Here is a 22,590-nt window from a genome sequence, read left to right as displayed (position 1 = left end):
GATTTAATTGGTGCCAAGTTGAGATGACTTCACCAGACCTTCATGCACATCGCGCTTGATTGCTGAGCTGGTGAGAACATGGAACATAGAACATAGAACAGTACAGCACAGAACAGGCCCTTCAGCCCACGATGTTGTGCTGACCATTGATCCTCATGTATGCACGCTCAAACTTCTGTGACGATATGCATGTCCAGCAGTCTCTTAAATGACCCCAATGACCTTGCTTCCACAACTGCTGCTGGCAACGCATTCCATGCTCTCACAACTCTCTGTGTAAAGAACCCGCCTCTGACATCCCGCTGAATAGGTGAGAACTATTTTCCCCGGAGTGTTGGATGCTGAGGGGTGACCTTATAGAAGTTTATAAAACCTTGAGTGTATAGATAGGATGAATTTTCCTTAGGGTAGAGGAATTCAAACTAGACGGCATGGGTGAGAAGGGCAAGGTTTAAAAAGGACCTAAGAGGCGACTTTTTCTCGCAGAGGATGGTGTGTGAATCTGGATGAATATATGAATAGGAAAGGTTTAGCAGGATATGAGCCAAGTGCTGGCAAATGGGACTAGATTGTTTTAGGATGTGTGGTTGGCCGGGACGAGTTAGACCGAAGGGTCTATTTCTGTGCTGTACATCTCCATAACTCTGTGACTCTATATACCCTTTTCACATGATTAATATCTTTCCCATAATGTGGGTCTCAGACTATTAATATCTTTTGTATAATGTGGGTATCCAGGACTGTACAAGTAGCACCTAGTAATGTATAATAACGGGCTTGTGGAAATGTAGTAGCTGTAATATAAAGGAAGTGCTTGAATGAGTTTGTTTATCTTAAACTATCATCTGTGTGCTAAAGATCGTCTTAATCATTGTGTTAGGTTAGTAAAACTGAGTGACATTCTGAGGGTACTTTAGAGAGAAACTAATTATCATCTGTGTTGCTGTGAATCTGGTGTTGCAGTAATGGCCAGTCTAACAAAGACTTCTGTCTTCAATAAGTTTTAGTTTTCCAAAACTTGATACAATTCTTGAACTACCATGCTGAGACTAAGCGGGAGGCAATGGCCTAGTGGTATTATCGCTGGGCTGTTAATCCAGAGCAAAAGACAAAAGTTAGTGGAAAAGTTTAGCCGGTCTGGCAGCATCTGTGAAGGAAAAATCAGGAGTTAACACTTTGGGTTAACGAACAGGTTCTGAGGAAAGGTCATTGAACCCGAAATGTTAATTCTGATATTTTTCTTTCCAGATGCTGCCAAACCTGCAGAGCTTCTCCAGCAACTTTTTGATTTTGGTCCTGATTCACAGCATCAGCAGTTCTTTCAAATGTTAATGTACTGGAGATCTGGGTTAGAATCCCGCCATCGCAGATGGTGGAGTTTGAATTCAGTAAAAATATCTGGAATTAAGAGTCTAATGATGATTAATGATTTCCTGCCAATTGTCAGGAAAAACCGATCTGGTTCACTAAGGCCTTTTAGGGAAGGAAACTGCTGTTCTTACCTGGTCTGGCCCACATGTGACTCCAGACCTACAGCAATGTGGTCTACTCTTATCTGCCCTTTGGGCAATTAGGCATTGGCAATAAATGCCGGCCGAGCCAGCAATGCCTTCAATCCCTGAATGAATACAGAAGTTGAGTTTGAATCTTTTGATTGTGATTCTGATAGTACTACCCTTCAGTTTTGCAATGTTACTGATGAGTCACATGTATTGCTTATCTCTTGTGAGTCATCACGGGGAAGTGCAGTTGTCTTTAAGAATGGCATGTTGTCTGCAATAGAGGCATCATTTGCCGATGCAGGGGTTACTGTCCAACACCCCATCCTGTGATGGGGCTTTTCAGTCTGAAGAATTACTTCTTTAAATTTCCATGCGCCATTATGGAGACTTCACTGCCAGGTGCTTTGGCCACATGCAGACTATTTTCAGTCTTTGAAGTCAGTCTGGCAGAAAATGATGTTTGATTTTCATGAGGCCTTGTGTAATAGTTTTGGCTGCCCAATGGGTTTAACTGGCTTTGTCAAGTTTTCCACATGGAGGGGGTTTTGACAGATGACTATTATCCATTGTAGCAATGTGGCTTAGTCATCCTTGCTGGCATTGCTTGAATATTTTTGTGTTGTGGATGGTAATGCCACTGGACTAGTAGTCCAGAGTAACCCAGATTAATGTTCCAGAGCCATGGGCTCACATTGCACCATGGCAGCTGTTGAAACTTAAATTTCAGCTAATAAACCCGGAATTGAGTTAGTCTCAGTATTGGGGACTACAGTAGCTGTATTTTATTATTTGTTATAAAAGTAAAACCATGTGATTCAATTATGTCGTTTTGGAAAGGATACCTGTCTTCCTTACCTGTCTGGCCTACATGAGGCTTCAGCCCCACAGCAATATCATTGACTCTTGACTACACTTTGGAAATTCAGTTGTAATAACTAGTAGAAAGAAAACAAAAGAGTGAAGCCACAGCTGGTTTATGGCTCCGTGTTGCTTTGCCAGCGACACACATACCCCACAGAAAAAATAAAGAAAAGCGTAATTTTAAGATAGAAAGTTGCAGCGCTTCTGTGTTAGTGATTTTTGTGTTGTTAATGTCTCCCAGTGATGATTTTTTTCACCAATGCCACCATGAAGTTCTTTCTATCTGCATTGTTCCTTTTTGATACGTGGCCCAAGGCCAGATTTCCTTCTGGAGAGGCGAAATCATGAGCTTAGCCCTTTTGCTGTTTCTGCAACATGAACAGATTTCCAAACTAATCCTGCCACAGGTTTTTCGGAGAAAGACAGGGATGGGGAAAGTTATGTTAATACAGTTCAGTGCAGTGCAGTGTAGCACTGGTTAGAAGGATTGCCTGAATTCTCTGGGACAGCATCCTGTTCGAAGCAGTTTTCCTTTACTGCCTAAATCTCACTTGACCCCTAGGAAACTATAAATCAGGCTCTTCCAAGCTGAACTGACAGCATTATTTAAATGTTGTAGTTCCCTCCTCTCCATGAGATACGACAAAGGTTGACTTTCTGAAATTGTGGAGGTTGTATACATTGTGGGTTACATTGAGAATATAAAGTAGGAACAGAAGTAAATTGATGAAAGTAAATGTCTGCTGATGCTGGAAATCTGAAACAAAGACAGAGAATGCTGGAGAAGCTCAGCAAGTCTAGCAGCATCTGTATTTGTAACAGAAGTGGCTTGCTCAGGCCCCCAAGCCGGTGTTGCCATTCTCTAAGATCATGGCTGATTGTCGGGTTGGGTCACTGTATGAATACTGATTTTTTTTCATTTTCATGGGGCTGTTTTGGTGTAAATTAGGAAGAACAGTAAATCATGTAGATTACTGCAAAAAATAGTTTTCTTCTGAACTGATAACTAGCTTGGGAAAACAGTTGCATTTTGTGGAGGTGGAGAGAGGAAGGAGGAAGTAGTGACAATGCAAGACGTACTGTTACAAACCAGCTGAATAAAAAACAGTTTGCCTATTGACAGAAACTGTGTCAACTAAACAGCCCACTACTACTATTGTATGTAACTGCAATCTGAAAACAGTTCAACCAAACTTTTTTTTCTACAAGAACAAAGTCTTTAGTAAAAAAATGAAAGTGAATACTGTGATTGTTCCCTCTGCTTCACGACAAGCTTAAAATAGTTTCAATATAACCTGCAAAGCAGCTTCCCCGTTATGTCTTTTAATGGATGAGTTGAGAGTTGTTTGAGGTTGCTGGTTCTAAGCTGATTTTTGTTTTGGCTTGGCTTCAGTCGTGTTTTCAAACACTTAAGTTGTTCCCAATTCAGAAGTAATTTAAAATTAATGTTTATTTCAAAAAAGCTATTTCCAGATATAACCTCAGAATGCTCACTTTCAGTGCAAGAATAAGTTGCTCAGATTCACATCATTTCTGGTAAGTAGACATTTAGTTTGCGATACAGAAAGATATTTTTAGTTGTCAAGCTGCCAGACCTGATGCTGGTTAACCTTGTACTTTGAAGCTTCCTACTTTGTCTTCAATGATTGTGACATTTTTTTCCATAATGGGCATGAATGCAGTCACTGATATTTTTGGTATAAAGTGAAATATTTTGCAAGTTGCTTTTCTTTGATCTTCTGTGCCATTGTCATGATGATCAGAGTTAATAAATAGCAGTGTTTGGAGCAAGTACAAACAACCTTAACAGGAAGAACTATTTTTTAAATTTACCGAGAAATGCAACCCACACAAACCACGTTGCTGTAACTCAAATGCCAATAATGAAAATTGAGACAGAAATGTGCAATGACATAAATAAGATGGCGGTTGCAAACATTAAGAAGTTAAATTTTAATAAGATTGCTGCTGTTTGATTTCTTTGGAATATTGTCTGCCATTGAGGCAGTGCAGTGGTAGTTTATTTTTCAAGCAGTCTTCAGCATTAAATTGTCTTCCCAACACAGTTAAGGAGAAATGAAAATGGACAAAATGCAATGAACGTCTTCCTTGCTTCTAAATGCTTTGACAAATGCAATTATTCGATAGAAGTCGGGAGCCATGGATACGCCCTTAATGAGCCTCAGTTTGTTAATGCGTGGTAGAATCATAGAGAATACCTATAGCATGGAAGCAGGCCATTCAGCCCATTGTGTCCACACCAGTGCTCTGAAGAGCATCCTACTCTCCCCCTACCCTATTTCTGTAACCCTGCATTTGCCATTGCTAATCCACCCAGCCTGCACATCCCTGGAAGCAAGGGGCAACTTTGCATATCTTTGACAGTGGGACGAAACTGGAACATCCAGAGGAAACCCATGCAGGATGTGCAAACTCCACACAGACATTTGCCTGAGGGTGGAATTGTAACTGGGTCCCTGGCACTGTGAGGTAACAGTGCTAACCACTGAGCCACTGTGCTGCCTCTCAGCCCGTAGAAAGATGGAGCATGGCTCATTTGTTTTTTTTGGTTGTGCGACTGCAGTGGGCCAAGTAAGATAACAGTGTGCTCTCAATGTTGCAAGTTGAATGATTGCCAGATTCTGTCATGCTTCATTACCAAACTGTTCTCTGCACCCGTGGTTTCAGATTAGGAGGAGGTGCCCTATGCTTTTAAGACAACAGGAGGGCATCGAGGTGACAGCAGCACATATTAAGTTGCGATGTTTTCTTTTCCAATTGATTCTTAAAATGTGAATGTATAAGTTATCACCTAGCAAAGGGTGTGAGGCAGCAGCAGCCTGAAGGATACATAAAGATATCCAAGGAAAGCAGATTTCAAATATAGCAAGAATGAGTCATCCAATATCTGCTTAAACATGACCTTTTGCTGTGAATGTTAATTACATTTTGGCATTTAAGTGTACCAAAATGCTTTCCTTGTGGTATGGAAACTGCTTGGATTAATTAAAATGTCATTGTTTCTTATTCTCTTGCAGGGTTACCAGGGTATGGTGGATGGTGGAAAATATATTGTCGAAGCAAACTGGCAAGATGTCTCCAGTATCTTGCAAGTGGTAAGTCAATATAGTGCTTAAATGTGAAGTAGAAAAGGCAGGATTCATTTTATGGAGATTCTGACTAACTGGGAAAGTTTCCAACTTTGAGTTAAATAGTAATAAAATGCATTCTGAAATGCTGAAGAAAAATAATTATTTGGATTGCTGTCAAAAATAAATGTTAAGCTATTACACATCCCCCTGTATTGGTAGCTTTTTGATTTAATTGAATCTGGCATTTTTACCATCAGAATGCCTTACAGTTTTTCAATTGATAATATTTCAGTGTCTTCTGGACTAAATTTACCATCTGTAGATTGTATGCTTTTTATTCTACTGGAACAGGCTAAGTAATATTATAGATTTAGTAAATATATGGATTTTTATTGAGAAAATTATCAGGGTACTATGCATCAGATAATACCTCTAACATACGTGATGAAAATGAAAGAAATCCTATTTTTGCCCGTTTCATAAAGTAAAAATGTAATCGTCAATGTCTAAAGGAAAAATAAATCTTTGGATTTTCACCCTGATCTTTCATCAAAACCTACCTCCTTCATGGGTGGGAACTGTGTGAGTTTTATTTAATTAATATTCCCATAAAAGTAGAACTTGAATGAAATTTAATGCTGGATTAAACATTTGGTAGAGAACTGTGTCCAATTTTATAATTGTAGGATGATACAGCCCAGAAGGAGATCATTCATCTCATTTTGCTTGAACTGGCTCTTCAGCAGAGCTCTCCGCATATTAAAACTGTTCTTAGAATGTGAGCATTTTGATACAATCTTGTTGTACTTGTACTTTAACTGATTAGTATACTTCTAATTATGTAAATATCATGGTGACAATTTGGCAGTGGAGGAACATCACCTTGTAAAAATTTCTGGGCTTTAAAAGCAGACTAGAAAGACTCTTTTATACTCTGGATAACATTGGAATATCAGTATGCAGTTAGGATCAACTTCAGAATGGCCAGTAGACAACAGCCTAAAGCTACTGTTGACTAGTTCATTAGTTATTGGATTTTGGGATAAATTAAAGATTGCAATTTTATGTGGATGAAGAATCTCTGAGAGAACAATGAAGCTGGTAATCATGTTGACTGCAATACCTGTATTGCAGAAGGATTTGCCGGTGAAGAGAAAGAGTAATGGCATTGTAAGTCTATTTAAAAATGGTAAAAGCCAAAAGATGGTAGCGTAGTCAATGTCTGCAAGCACTTGGAATGGAAACAAGCATACGTGAAGTTGCTGAACTATGTAGGGGGAAGCAATGACCTAGTGGTATTATTGCTGGATTGTTAATCTAGAGACCCAGGTAATGTTCTGGGAACCCAGGCTCAAATCCTGCCACAGCAGATGGTAGAATTTGAATTCAAGAACAAACAATTGTCAAGAAAACCCATCAGGTTCATTAACGTCCTTTAGGGAAGGAAACTGCCATCCTTACCTGGTCTGGCCTACATGTGATTCTAGAACCACAGCAATGTGATTGACTCTTGACTGCCCTCTGGGCAATGAGGGATAGGCAGTAAATGCTGCCTAGCCAGTGATGCCCTTGTCCTATGAATGAATAATGGAGACTGTGCAGCAGTCAGATCATTTTTATTCTTTCTTGGGATCAGGGCATTGCTGGCAAAGGGAGCCATTGTTACACGTCACTAATTGCCCTTGAACTGAATGACTTGGTAGGCCATTTCAGAGGCCAGTTAAGAGTAACTGTGAATCTGGAGTCACATGTAGGTCAAACCAGCCAAGGATGGCAGATCTCCTTCCTTCAGGACGATTGGTAAACTAAAGAGATTTTACAACAAATAGTGTTGTGTTTCATGGCACCACTACTGTACAAACCTCTCAAGAAAAATGTGGCATTCTCATGTCATGAAGATCAAACACACATTTGAATCATTAAAGCAGTCACTTTTGGCTGGGGCAAGCCTACACCATCATGATCCAATGAAAGGAGCTATATTCAAAGTAACTGTCTCACCAAAGGGAGAATAAGGCTTCAGAAAAGCAGGGCAGTTGTGTTTGGTTCTAAAGTTTATTAACATTTTAGATGTACCAGTAAAATACCGAATGAAAAATGCTGCCACTGGTATTCAGCATTACCAGGTTCTGAATGCCTTTATTTGGCAAATACTTTGCTGTTAAGATTTTTCTCAAGCCACTTCAGATGTTTTGGAGAATGTCAGTCATCAGTGAGGCAGCTAGACTTCAAATTTTGTCAGTCACATTTCAGCAGTATGATTATGAGGTCTGGTAAAAACTAGGAAACCTCGTGCCAATATTAGCAGTTTGAATGGGCTATGGAAATCCATGGAAACAGAGTCAGAAATCAGACAACACCAGGTTATAGTCCAATATGTTTATCTGAAATCACAAGCGTTCAGAACGTTGCCTCTTCATCAGTTGAAGTTCTAACCTAGTCTACCCGAGTCCAAAACTGGCACCTCCATCCACATCATAGAAATAGAGACATAGCATTGTTTAAAGAATGAAGAAAGAAAATTACAGCACAGGAACAGGCCCTTCAAGCCTGCGCTGATCCAGTTCCTCCATCAAAGCCGGTCGCCTATTTTCGAAGGATCTGTATCCCTCTGTTCCTGCCCATCCATGTATCTGTCTACATACATCTTCAATGATGCTATTGTACCTGCCTCTACCACCTCCGCTGGCAACGCGTTCCAGGCACCCACCACCCTCTGCATAAAGAACTTTCCACGCATATTTCCCTTAAACTTTTCCCCTCTCACTTTGAAATCGTGACCCCTAGTAATTGCATCCCCCACTCTGGGGAAAAAGCTTCTTGCTACCCACCCTGTCTATACCTCAATCAGGTCCCCCCTCAACCTCCATCTTTTTAATGTAAATAATCCTAATCTACTCAACCTCTCTTCATAGCTAGCACCCTCCATACCAGGCAACGTCCTGGTGAACCTCCTCTGCACCCTCTCCAAAGCATCCACATCCTTTTGGTAATGTGGCGACCAGAACTGTATGCAGTATTCCAAATGTGGCCGAACCAAAGTCCTGTACAACTGTAACATGACCTGCCAACTCTTGTACTCAGTACCCCGTCCAATGAATGAAAGCATGCTGTATGCCTTCTTGACCACTCTATCGACCTTCAGGGTACAATGGACCTGAACACCCAGATCTCTCTGTGCATCAATTTTCCCCAGGGCTTTTCCATTTACCGTATAGTTTGCTGTTGAATTGGATCTTCCAAAATGCATCACCTCATAGTTGTCTGGATTGAACTCCATCTGTCCAAGTGGATGAAGCAGATGGGAATTAGATGTTGGATATATCATTGTCTTAATGCCGTTTAGATGAAGAAAATGTGAGCAGCTCAGGTAAGAGACTTCCAGAGATCCGGTGCTTATGATTATTATCATCATCGGATGGCTCGAGACAGTGCAATTGGTTGCCACAGAACTCCAAATTTGGCACAATGAGTGGAGTCAATTTCTAGACAGGGAAGTGTTGATACTCAAAGCATTTTGTTAAGATAACCTTATCCAGTGCACTAAAGTCACCTTGGGTATTTCCCTCATAGTCCTGCAATATTTTTACCCTCCAAATATTGATCCAGCTGTCTTTCGAAAGTTACTGTCGAATCAACTTCATCCATTCTTTTGTACAATTCATCAGAGGGGTCATGAAAGTTTTTTGCCATTCACGTGAAATCTGTGTCATTTGGTTAATAATTCCATTGCTAACTGAAATAATTCTCCTATTTGCTGTAAGAAAGCCATTCATGATTTTGAATGCCTCTACTTATGCTTCTCCTTAACATTCTCTGTTCTAAGAACAGCAACCACAGCTTTTCCACTCTCTTCAGATAATGAAATTTCCTGTGTCTCATAGCATTTTCATGAATCATCCCCACATCCTCGACAAAATCTTGACATTCTTCCTAATGTGTAGTACCCAGATTTGAACAGGTACACTAGCTGAAGCCTGTGTAACCAGTCACCACCTTCCCCCCCCAACTGTGCCATCCAACACACCTTGCTTTTTCTTTTATAATTATATCATTCAGTTTCTAATTGCTGTGGGACAAGATCAGATTGGGATGTCTTGTTGGCACAGATGAGTTGGACCAAAGGGTTTGTTTACATGCCAAATGACTCTATGACTCTAAGACTCTATGAAGCTTTAGTCCCTCAGTGATGGCCTTCACCACCACAAGAACATATTTTTTAATACTCAATAAGCATCATCCTTCCTGAGAGAAGTCTTTTATGTGCTCCTCATAGTCAAATCTAATTGATTCTCATACTTTTTCTTTGCATCCCTAATTGTTTTTTGTTAATTCTTTCTGTATTTATTGTAGTATGTGACTCAGTGTGAAGTAGCTAGTTGAGTGACAATTTCACAGCCTACATTTTGAATGTAGTCACTTCAAGTTCTCCAGTGGTTGCTCAAATCTTTCACAAAAACATATATGAGGAAGATCACCAGGAACCTGCGTGCTTTGTTTTCAGGGTGGGACAGTTATTGGAAGTGCACGCTGTAAAGAATTTCGTACCCGTGAGGGGCGTCTCCGGGCTGCCAACAATCTCATCCAACACGGCATAACAAACCTCTGTGTGATTGGCGGAGACGGTAGCTTAACTGGTGCAAATCTCTTTCGTGAAGAATGGCAAGGCCTACTGCAGGAACTCATCCAACAAGGTACGTTTTGTATTCAGGTCCGGTGGCTTTTCTTTCAGATGCCAGATATAGAGTGGTATTCCGCATAACAATAATACTTGTGAAGTTTGTTTTTTGCTTTCAGTGCCATTTTTAAAAAAGACAAAAGTCTTTGCCTGAAAGTGCATGAGTATTGTCACTAGCAGTGTAGCCTCACAGCACCAGGGACCCGGGTTCAACTCCAGCTCGGATAACTGTCTGTGCAGAGTTTGCACATTCTCCCCGTGTCTGCATGGGTTTCCTCCCACAGTCCAAAGATCTGCAGGCTAGGTGGATTGGCCATGCTAAATTCCCCTTAGTGTTCAGGGGTGTGTGAGTTATAGGGAGATGGGTCTGAATGGGATGCTCCAAGGGACAGTGTGGACTTGTTGGGCCAAAGGGCCTGTTTCCACACTGTAGGGAATCCAATCAATGATAGAGCAAGTATTGACCAGAAGGCCAGAATTGGACAAATGCAATTATCTGAGATAAAATAAAAACAAAGTGCTGGTCAGCAGGTCTGGCAGTATTTGTGGAAAAAATAAAGTTGATTTTTTGAGTCCAGTATGACTGGGTTTGGAATGCAGACCTTTATGAAGCTGGAAACTATGGACCAGTTAACCCAACATATGTCCTTGGGAAAATGCCAGAGCCCATTACTAAAGAAGTAGTACCAGGGCATTTAGAAAACATGAATATAATCAAAGTGTGTCAACGTGGTTTTGTGAAAGGGAAATCATGTTTCAAGTATGTGCTAGAGTTCTTTGAGGATATTACAAGCAAAGTTGATAAAGGGGAATAAGTAGATTGGATGTATTTGCATTTTCAGAAGCTATTTGATAGGTGGTATATAAAAGATTATTACACAAGCTTGGACCTCACTGTATTGAGGGTAATGAATTGATATGGACTGAACATGCAGTAGACATCCAGTATCTGGATCATAGATTAATGATTTTTTGTTGAGGTTGGAAATACATGATATGAAGTGCCACAAGTATCAGTCCTAGGGCTTCAATTATTTACTATCTATATCAAGCTATGGAAGAGAAGTAGAGAATGTGATGCAGAGTAATGTGTCCAAATTCACTTATGATGCAAAAATAGGTAGAAGGGTGTGTTAGGTGAGGACATGAAGTATTTGCAACAATATAGGTCAATTGAGTGCAAATTCATAGCAGATGGAGGTTAACGTAGGAAATTGTGAGGTCATGAATTTTGGTAGGAAGAATCAAGAGATAAACAATTATTTAAACCTTGAGAGACTTCATAAAAGAGCAGCGCAGAGCGATCTGGATGTTCTTGTAGGTGAAACGCAAAGTTAGCATGCAGGTGTTGCAAAGTAATTAAGAAGGCAAATGGGATTTTGGCCTTTATTGCTAGGAGGTTTGAATTTTAAAAATGGCGAAATCTTGTTACAACTGTAAAGGCTGATGGTGAGGCCACACGTGGTATACCATGGACAGTTTTGGTTCCCACATTTAAAATGGATGTTTTGGCATTGGAGGCAGAGGAGGCAATGGCCTAGTGGTATTATAAAGGGGAATGTTAACTCAGAGATCCAGGTAATGCTCTGGGGACCTGGGTTCAAATCCTGCCATGGCAGATGGTGGAATTTAACCTCAATAAATATCTGGAATTAAGGGTCTAAATGATGACCACAAACCCATTGCCAATTGTCAGGAAAAACAAAGTTGGTTCATTAACATCTGTTAGTGAAGGAAACTGCCGTCCTGACCTGGTCTGGTTGACATGTGACTCCAGACCTACAGCAATGTGGTTGACTCTTAACTGCCCTCTGGGCAACAAATGCTGGCCTAGCCAATGACACATACATCCTGTGAATGAATGCAGAAAAAGACATTCAGTAGGTTGATTCCAGTGATGAAGGGATTGACTTATCAAGACCAGCAAACAAATTAGGCCTTTGTTCATGGAAGTTAAGAAGATTGAGGGGAATCTTACTGAAGCATGTAAGATTTTGAGAGGGCTTGACAGGATATATGTCAAGGAATCTCAAACAAGCTTACAGAATGAGGGGACACTCATTTAAAACTGAGATGCAAATGAATTTATTCTCTGAGTAGTGAATGTTTGGAATTCGCTAGCCAGAGAATTCTGAATGCTGAAATGCTGAAAACCTTCAAAGAGTAGGTAGATATGGAGTTAGAACCATAGAATCCTTCCGGTGCAGCAAGAGACTATTTGATCCATTAAGTCTGCACCAACCGTTCAAAGAATATCCCACCCAGACCCAAACTTTGGTAGGAAGAATCAAGTGATAGAATGTTATTTAAACTGAGAGAGACTCCAAAGAAGAGCAGTGCAGAAGGATCTGGGTGTTCTTCCGTGTGAAACACAAAGTTAACATGCAGGGATTAAATGTCATTAAAAAAGCAAATATGATTTTGGTATTTCTTGCTAGGGAAATCTTGTTACAATGATAAAGGCTGATGGTGAGCTCACACCTGGAATACTGTGAGCAGTTTTGGTCCTCACATTTAAAAAAGGATGTTTTGGCATTGGAAGAAGTTCAAAAGAGATTCAGTGGGCTGATTCCAGGGTTTGACTTATCAAGAGCCACTGTGCCACCCCAGCTGACGGCAGATCTGGCATGGAAGAGGAATTAAGGCCAGGGGCACATTAACCATGATCTTGTTGAGTGGCTGTGCGGGGAACAGAGACTGAATGGCCTAGTCCTGCTCCTATTTCCCATGTTTCTCATGGAGGAATGGAGAATCCAGGCCTTTGAGAGATTTCCAAACATAGGTGTGAATTTTAAAATGTGTAAGGAATGGAGAGCAATTGACAGAGACTTAAAAAGGCAAGGAACAAGGAGGTCCTGCCGAACATTACTGGGTAAGCTCATTTGAAATTTATTTTCACAATCAGACTTGGAACCAACCTGACTTGGGAGGTGCTGGTGATGGGTTTGTGAACTATGGGATAAGAACATGGGTGTGTTGCGTTAACTAGCTGAGAGGAGGGGAGCTGAGATGGTGTACCTAGAGAGAGAGTCTAATCATGACAGATTAGCTTTTTGAGAGTATTGACAGAAAACAAAATCTTGTGTTTCACCTGGCCTACAAGCATCAGCAGTCCTCTTTTTAAAAAAAATGCTGTGCTGCAGAGGAATCATTCTCACTTCTTTCAGCTCCAAATTTTCACAAGGCCTGCAAAACCAGGCGTACAACATTAACTCTAAGGCTGCTTTTCTTTGCAGTCAAGGTGATCAATTTATTTTCCCTGAGATAGAGCCCAGATTATGTAATATGATTATTCAGGCTACTGCTTTGTGTTACCTGATCTGTTTAATGTCCCTCACACTTTTAAGTTCAGGCAAGACAAACAGCTGACATTACAGGCAGCTCCCACTCCTAATTAGGATCATATACTGCTAATCCATAGCAGTCCACATTGTAACAGTGCTTTATCAGTGCTGTTAAGTAGGAAGTTCAACAGATCTAACCAAGCATGAATGAAGGAACACCATACATTCCCAAATCAAGATGAAGCTCTTTGGAAGTGAAGTTGAAGGTGCACTGAGAGCCCTTATCTTTTAGGTGGGAGAGGATGTGGATTTATTGTTGAAGCCTTAGAGAATTTCAACAGTATGTCGTGTAGTTGATACAGCTGCAGCCATAGTTTGTCAGTGGTGGATGGGAAACCAACCAAGGTACTCTCTCCTTGGTACTGTCAGCCTTCTTGAGCATTGTAGGACCCAACCCATCGAGGAAAGTGGCCAAAGTTCCGTTACTCCCAGTAAGTCCCTTGTCAATGATGGACAAGATCAGGCAGTGAGTTGTTAGCTGCAGAGCCTCTGACTTGCTTCTGTAGCTACAGTATGCGAGTAGTTTGTTCAGTTAAGTCTTGGCTCCCAGGTGTGACCAGGATGCTGGTGATGAGGCATTTGATGACGGTTATGTCATTGAATATCAGGGCAAATGCTAATATTATCTCGAGGATGGTAATTGCCTGGAATAAATGTTGCTTGCTACTAATCAGCCTAAACCCATTGTTCAGATTCTGCACACGCAGACATAGACCCCATTGTTATTTGAGTGCTGCGCAATTACCAGCAGCTATCCCCACCTCTCACTTTGTGCTGAAGGGAATGTTATTGATAAATCAGCTGAAGATGGTGGGGTTTAGTAAATGATTCGTTCGATAAGGTTCCCCACAATAGGCTATTGTACAAAATGCGGAGGAATGGAATTGTGGGAGATATAGCAGTTTGGATCGGAAATTGGCTTGCTGAAAGAAGACAGAGGGTGGTAGTTGATGGGAAATGTTCATCCTGGAGACCAGTTACTAGTGGTGTACCGCAAGGGTCGGTGTTGGGTCCACTGCTGTTTGTCATTTTTATAAATGACCTGGATGAGGGCGTAGAAGGATGGGTTAGTAAATTTGCAGACAACACGAAGGTTGGTGGAGTTGTGGATAGTGGCGAAAGATGCTGTAGGTTGCAGAGAGACATAGATAAGCTGCAGAGCTGGGCTGAGAGGTGGCAAATGGAGTTTAATGCAGACAAGTGTGAGGTGATGGGCTTTGATAGGAGTAACCGGAAGGCAAAGTACAGGGCTAATGGTAAAATTCTTAGCAGTGTAGATGAGCAGAGAGATCTCGGTGTTCGTGTACACAGATCCTTGAAAGTTGCCACCCAGGTTGACAAGGCTGTTAAGAAGGCATACAGTGTTTTAGCTTTTATTAATAGAGGGATCGAGTTCTGGAACCAAGAGGTTATGGTGAAGCTGTACAAAACTCTGGTGCGGCCGCACTTGGAGTATTATGCACAGTTCTGGTCACCGCATTATAAGAAGGATGTGGAAGCTTTGGAAAGGGTGCCGAGGAGATTTACGAGGATGTTGCCTGGTATGGAGGGAAGGTCTTACGAGGAAAGGTTGAGGGACTTGAGGCTGTTTTCATTAGAGAGAAGAAGGTTGAGAGGTGACTTAATTGAAACATATAAAATAATCAGATGGTTAGATAGGGTGGATAGGGAGAGCCTTTTTCCTAGGATGGTGACGGCGAGCACGAGGGGGCACAGCTTTAAATTGAGGGGTGAAAGGTATAGGACAGACGTCAGAGTAGTTTCTTTACTCAGAGTAGTAAGGGAATGGAAAGCTTTGCCTGCAACGGTAGTAGATTCACCAACTTTAGGTACCTGTAAGTCGTCATTGGACAAGCATATGGACGTACATGGAATAGTGTAGGTTAGATGGGTTTGAGATCGGTATGACAGGTCGACACAACATCGAGGGCCAAAGGGCCTGTACTGTGCTGTAATGTTCTATGTTCTATGATCCCCAGAAGCTCCTGGAGTTGTGTTCTGAACTAAAAGCTTCCACCATCATTCCTTTGTACTGTTTATGACTTCAGCCACAGTTTTCAATCCCAAATTTTTAGTGTCTACGGTTTTATTTGAAATGCTGTGATGTCTCGAGTAGCCAGTCTCAAGACATTTGGATCCATTTCTTGTTAATGTGTGGACCAAGACTCATAGAATCCCTACAATGTGCAAGCAGGCCCACTGAGTCCACAATGACCCTCTGAAGAGCATCCCACCCCATATCCTAGGCACTATGGACAATTTAGCGTAGCCAATCCACCTAACCTACACATCTTTGTACTGTGGAAGGAAACCGGAGCATTTGGAGGAAACCCATGCAGACACAAGGAGACTGTGCAAACTCCACACAGACAATCACACAAGGCTGGAATTGAACCTCGGTCCATGGTGCTGTGAGGCAGCAGTGCGAACCACTGAGCCACCATGCTGCCCCTAAAACCTGTACTGGAAACTAGATCTGAGTTTACTTGGCAGTACCTAAGATGAATTGTGTTAAATAAATTATTGGTGAGTCAATCTGGCTGCATTGTGAGTGGTGTAGGGTTGATGGTTTATTAAATAGCTGATTGTGCCTTGGTGAAACTTCATGTATGTTTTGGCCCACAGATAGTCCTTCTTATTTAAGCTGTCAAGCTTCATGAGACCTGATGTGGTTGGTTGCTTTGTGCTTCAGGATTGAATGACTATTAAAGTGAGGGTACTCAGTACACAGACGCTTGAACAAGCGCAAAAGCATGTTCAGGAACAGCTTCTTTCTGGCCATTATCAGACTGTTGAATGGACTCTAGCTTCAAATAATCTCCAGCATCTGCAGTTCACATTATCTCTAACCTGCAAAGTAACCTGTATGACTCTAAGTGTTTTTGATCTGTATGTCTCTTGCTTGCTGTGATCTGCCTGTACTGCTTGTAAGCAAAGCTATTCATTAGTTTGGTACACATGACGATAAAATCGATCGATTGACCGACGACCGACCAACCGGCCGACCATTACATACCTAAATGAACAACCTGTTTCCGATATTCCTCTGCTAAACATATTTTCTGTTGACCTTTGTCATTTGTTTTGGGAATTTAAGATTCATCTGAAAATACCAGACTTAAGGAAATTGTATATTTTCAGAATTATATAATCTGTTGATTGTGGTACAATTTACTGGATGAAAATTATTCGGAATTACTTGTAACTTGATCCTGACTGATGTTGAGTTCAAAAATCTTCTTGTCGTGTTTTTTCCCTTCCTTCACTACGTAGGTAAAATTGACCATGCGTCAGCTCAGAAGTACAGCCACTTAAACATTGTAGGCATGGTTGGATCTATCGACAATGATTTCTGTGGAACAGACATGACCATCGGTACAGATTCTGCTTTGCACCGCATTATTGAAGTGGTGGATGCCATCATGACCACTGCTCAGAGGTAAATCCAGGAGAGGACATTAAATACTGTGCAGTTAGAATTGAAATACAAAGCAGTCGCAGAAAATTCATCACACAAATAGGCCATTTTTCCCGTTATTTCATCCCGTTGTTTGTGCTGCACTCAAACCATTTCCCATCTTTCCTCAGTTATCAGCATAATCCTCTATTTCTTTCTTCTTCGTGCTTATCTAACTTCCACTTAAATGTACCAGTGCTTTTCATTTTGACCATTCCCTACAAATGTATGTTCCGGTTTTTTAGCACTCTCTGAGTAAAGACAGTTTCTTTTGAATTTACTACGAACAGATGAATAAATAGACAAGGAATAAGTGTACCATTCAGCCCCTTGACTGTAGCCCATTATTCAATAAATCACAGCTGGTTCAATTGTAATCCACATTCCCATCTACCCCTGACAACTTTATATCCCTTTGTTGATTGAGAGTCTATGTACTTTGCCTTTTACAGTGATTGGAACCAGATGGATTTTATTGACCTGGGCCAATCAAGGAGGCATGGCTGACAGATATAAACAGGGGATTCAGAATCTTGAGAGACTGACTCCAAGCTGGCTGGCCACAGCTAATGTACTGTGTATGTATTCATAAAAGGTGGCTTGGTGATGGGATACCACCCTCTATGCAGTTATTTCACCTTCAAAACAGCCAAAAGCTCTGCTTCCATTACTTTTTCAGGAAGTGAGTTCCAAAGATTTATAACCCTCTAAGAGAACTATTTTTGCCTCAGCTCTTTTAAAATGTACGACCCCTGATTTTTAAACAATGACTCATTCAAGATTCTCTCAGTAAACATCCTTTCCACATCTACCCTGTCAAGACCAGTCAGGATTGTATTTGTCTTCACCAAGTCACCACTTATTCTTCTGAACTCCAGTAGATTATGAGCCAGGCCAGTCCAACATGTCTTCATAACAAAGCCTACTTATTCTGGGTAACAAAGTGTGAAGCTGGATGAACACAGCAGGCCAAGCAGCATCTCAGGAGCACAAAAGCTGATGTTTCGGGCCTAGACCCTTCATCAGATCTCTGATGAGGGGTCTAGGCCCGAAGCATCTGCTTTTGTGCTCCTGAGATGCTGCTTGGCCTGCTGTGTTCATCCAGCTCCACACTTTGTTATCTTGGATTCTCCAGCATCTGCAGTTGCCATTATCTCAACTTATTCTGGGTATTAGTCTGGTAATCTTTCTTTGTCTGAGCTGCTTCCAATGTATGTACATCCTTCCTTAAAAAATGTTTACTAGTATTAAGCTAATACAGTACCTCTAAAAGTACTCCAGGTATGAAACTCGATGTCCTTTATAAGTGACACATATACTTCCTCCTTTTGTATTTAATTTCCCTCAGGACAAGCGATAACATAGAACATGGAAAGTAGAGCACAGCAACAGGTCCTTTGGCCTATCATGTCAATCTTCTCCAGTAATTTCCCTAGCACTGATTTAAAGGGTCACTACTCGATTTTCTCGATTATCCCTGTTGCTCTTCTTAAACAAAGGAACAACATTGGCTATTCTTCTGCCTCCTGGGGCCTTGCCTGTGTCTGAAGAGGCCTGTCAAGGCCCTAGCAATCTCCTCCCTTGCCTCCCTCAGTATTTTTGGATAGATTCCCTTAGGCCCTGGGCAATTGGAAAGCTTAATGCTTTTCAGACAATCAGCTTTCCCAATTACTGGATGCTCCTGTACACTAACTTGATTCATGCACTTGGACACCCAAACCCTTTTGCATCTCAAAGCTCTACAATCTCTCACCATTTGTATAATATTACGATTATTCCTGCTAAAACAGACAATTTCATGTCTTCCTACGTCAGACTCTGTTTTCCATTTCTTTGCCCATCCACTTACCAATTTATAAACTTTTATTTTCTCCTTGTGTCTCTTTTCACAATTTACTTTCCTATCAGACTCTGTGCCATCATTATTTTTGGCAACCATACCTTCTGTCCCTTTACCCAAGTAATTTAGCTAAGCATTTGAGGTCACAGCACTACCCTCTGTGAAAAAAATAAACCTTAAATCTTGCCAACCTTACAAGACTCATTTGTACTTACTGTCTGCTCTCTTCTGTCTAATTACTACAGCCACAAGCTTTTATGTTTGCAATAACCTCTGAAGTGCCACTTTAACACTGTAAGATTATTTCTCCATTATTTTTCAATGCCCAGTTTACAAATTGTAGCTATGTATTTCCACAAAGTGTTATTTTGATTGCTTATTGTAAATTTAGTGGAAATTTTGTAGAATCCTCCAACAAGCAGTAAAAATGCATGTTTATGATCATTATTCAAGTGTTCTAGAATTCTGCAGTTAAGTTGGGAGACCTGAACAGCTCCCATCGAAATTCAGGAAGTTCATCTCTGTGAAACTTGGAGAGGAATCAGTGCTTTTAAGGGCTATGAACAAGAGAGCTCACTGCCAGATGACTGCATAAACCTCTTGCCACTGCTTCATTTACCTTCACCTCGAGTAAATGCAAAGAACATCTATGTCATTACAGCAAGGACCATTTGTTCGGTTGCCCCCTGCTGCCTCTTACCCCCATTTCCTGTCCCCCATCATTCCCTTTGCCAAATGTCCTCCTTCATTTCTTTGAATCATGCTGTGTAAGTTTTTTTTACATCCTTGGAGAGAGACATGGCCAAGGTTTAATGCTTCACCTTAAGGCCATGGGGAAACAGTGGTGTTGCTGTGGAGAATGCACCAGTCAGGCATTATTAACTAATACATCCTCCATGGCAATGCATTCGTGAATCAGAGCCCACTTGCAAAACAGTAACACACTCCTTTCATGCAATATAAATGTGGCCTTCCCTTTCTGTATTTCTGGTTAATTGCCATGGCAAAAAGCTTTGCCAAAGTTTTTTTTGTTCAGCAATACTCATGTTGAGAAAGTACTTTGATGGCAGAACATTAACTATATGTCCACTTCTGAAGTGAGGTTGATTTTGTTTTCGTCTCAAGAGCACTTTAGACCATAGACATAGGACCATAAGACATAGGAGTGGAAGTAAGGCCATTTGGCCCATCAAGTCCACTCTGTCATTTAAATCATGGCTGATGGGCATTTCAACTCCACTTCCCTGCATTCTCCCCGTAGCCCTTGATTCCTTCTGAGATCAAAAATTTGTCGATCTGTGCCTTGAAGGCATCTTTGAGTTGGCAACAGAATTAGCTTTCTTAAAACTGTTTATTGATAATTCTGCTGTTGTGTGGGGTGTCCTTCATCAAAGCGTGTTGTTTTATGGTATGTTTCAAACTGATGATGCGAGTTTATCTTAATATCAGGAACGCCCTATCCTTTCAGGCATAAGCCACTTGAAATATGTCCCTTGCAAATGGTTAAAGAAAACTAGAATATTTATCTCTTTGTTAGTGTTGCCTAAATGGCTAATACCACCACCTGTCAGATGGTGCAAATTCCCTTTGTATTGGAGTGTTAATTGTTATATTAAACATCTTGAATACAAACCTTGCTGCAGGTACAGGTGTGCTTTCCAGAAAACACCAGTAATATTTGTTTATTTAGATGCTGCAGGCTTTATGGTACTACTTCAACTCAATGCACATTGCTTGACAAATGCAGCCAAATTGTACCATTGTTGCCACAATATTACTGTGATTATAGAAGGACCTTTCATAACCTGAGGGCTTTTTAACCCTCTCAACTCAAATAGAAATATCTCTAACTTTTAAAAAATATTCCCTTCATTATTGTGACTCCCATGCTGATGTTGGTGTGAATCTATTTTAATTATTATTTCTATAGCACACCAAAACTAGTTACAATATTACAGTTGTAAGCTAAAGTCTTGTGCACTTGCTGCAGATTTTACTATGGCTTCACATTTTGCAATGTTACTATGATGTCGTAATGTTGTGACCTTCCTGTTCAATGCCACTGTGCAGAACTGCATATTGCTGAAATTCCTGCTTTAATTTCCCAGCACAACTCATCCAAATACAAACAAAGAGATTATGATCCAGTGTTCAGATTCTAATGAAAGGCCACACCTGAAATATTGCCTTTGCCTTTCAATTTAAGTCACAAACAAGAAATTTAGGCTATTTCCTGAATTTACATATGGTGTGCTTTAGGCAGATCACTGGGAATTTGAATGCTGCAAGTCAATTAACTATCATGAGGGAGGTTTGATAGGCAGGCTGTTGACAGAGGAGAATCAATGCGAAACCCTCCAACTCAAGGATTGGCTTTTTAAAATTCATTCAGAGGATGAGGTTATCTCTGGCTAGGCCAGCATTTATTGCCTAATTGCCTAGGGGCCAGTTAAGTGCTGTGGGTCTGGAGTCACATATAAGAATGGCTGATTCTTTCCCTAAAGGACATTATTTCCCATTATCTCTTAGTGAACCAGAGAGTTTTTCCTGGCAATTGTTAATTTATATTGAATTCAAATTCAGCCATTGTGGCATTCGAACCCAGATGCCAGAACATTACCTGGGTTTCTAGATTAATAGTCCAGTGATAATACCTAGGCCATCACCTCCCCAGCTGACCTACTGGCTAAAGTGGGAGCTCTAAGCTTGAAGATAAAGATTGCAAGAAACGTAGCAAGTAACGTTTTCTTGCTGAGCTTTGTTTTTAAAGAAACAGCCATTGCTACCTGTCATGATCCTGGAAAGACAGTCCTTATAGGGGACAGCCAGTACCCATATCGGTAAGCCTTATAAGTCATTATCAAGAAGGGGAGAGGAGGGACCCAATGGGTGATCCATCACATCACCAAACCCCAACACACCTCACATCCCTCTTTCAATTCTCCATATTGGCCTAGTCTAGATGTGCCTACACTGCTAACTAAAACACACAGTCAGTGTGAGTGATGGGGCTTGAAATAAGCACCATAGAGCAGGGTCATTTGCTCAGTTGGCTGGATGACTGCTTTGCAATGCAGAATGATGTCAACAGCATGGGTTCAATTCTCACATCATCTGAGGTTACCAACCTTGCTCCCTTGCCTGAGATGCAGTGACCGTCAGGTTAAATTCTCTGATGACAGAGCAGCCCTATTATCCACCTGGACTGTGGCAACTTTAACTCTTAGCTATTTAATTGAAAATGAATTTTCTCAGCTGATTGTCCACTTCCATTCCAGACCCCATGTGAATTCAAAAATCTAAAAAGTTTGCTCGATTTCTTTCTCTACACATGCTGCCAAACTGCTGAGAATTTTCAGTTCCTCTTCTTCTCATTATAATTTTTTGTATTTACCAGCACTGATAACATATAAATTATCTGAGACTATCTAGTGATGCCTGTAAACCTTGATAGTTATGAACGAAACTGTTTTCACATACTTTGAGTGTTCATTGCCAATTCCTCATTTTCTGCTTTCCCCAAATTATATACCATTACCTCTCTGTATATCAGGGAAAATGGCTCATGAGCACTGTTAAGCCAAGGGATTTTTTTATTTGCTCCTGCAAAACTTTCTGAACAATACCCAGTAATGGTAGTATACTAATTTGGAGAAGCAATTTCCTGCTTTATATTCCATTTGCCAGATCTGTGCCTATTCACTTAACCTATAAACCTCTTTTATAAACATCTGAGGGGTGACGTTAGAGGTTTAAAAAAATCATGAGGTGCTTGTGTAGGGCGAATAACCGAAGTTGTTTCTTTCCTGGGGTAAG

At 40.9% G+C, this 22,590-nt stretch overlaps 1 protein-coding gene across 6 annotated transcripts in view; it reads left to right on the top strand.

Annotated features, from left to right (window-relative positions):
• The window catches only part of pfkpb (phosphofructokinase, platelet b), a 123,969-nt gene that overhangs the window by 21,612 nt on the left and 79,767 nt on the right, over nucleotides 1-22,590 (top strand). For 5 of the 6 annotated variants that reach the window (XM_048552396.2, XM_059639428.1, XM_048552370.2 and 2 more), the window contains exons 3-5: nucleotides 5,402-5,479; nucleotides 9,960-10,149; nucleotides 16,751-16,916. In XM_048552396.2, coding sequence (XP_048408353.1) covers nucleotides 5,402-5,479; nucleotides 9,960-10,149; nucleotides 16,751-16,916 — 434 coding nt within the window. Of the gene's footprint in view, nucleotides 1-5,080; nucleotides 5,100-5,401; nucleotides 5,480-9,959; nucleotides 10,150-16,750; nucleotides 16,917-22,590 lie in introns of those variants that run through there. The other variant, XM_059639427.1, reaches the window with a different exon arrangement.

The sequence above is a fragment of the Stegostoma tigrinum genome, chromosome 2 (genome assembly GCF_030684315.1).
Source record: "Stegostoma tigrinum isolate sSteTig4 chromosome 2, sSteTig4.hap1, whole genome shotgun sequence".
Lineage (NCBI taxonomy): Eukaryota > Metazoa > Chordata > Chondrichthyes > Orectolobiformes > Stegostomatidae > Stegostoma > Stegostoma tigrinum.
The sequence above is the reverse complement of the archived record's forward strand: the minus strand, read 5'-3'. Positions and strand labels throughout refer to the sequence as shown.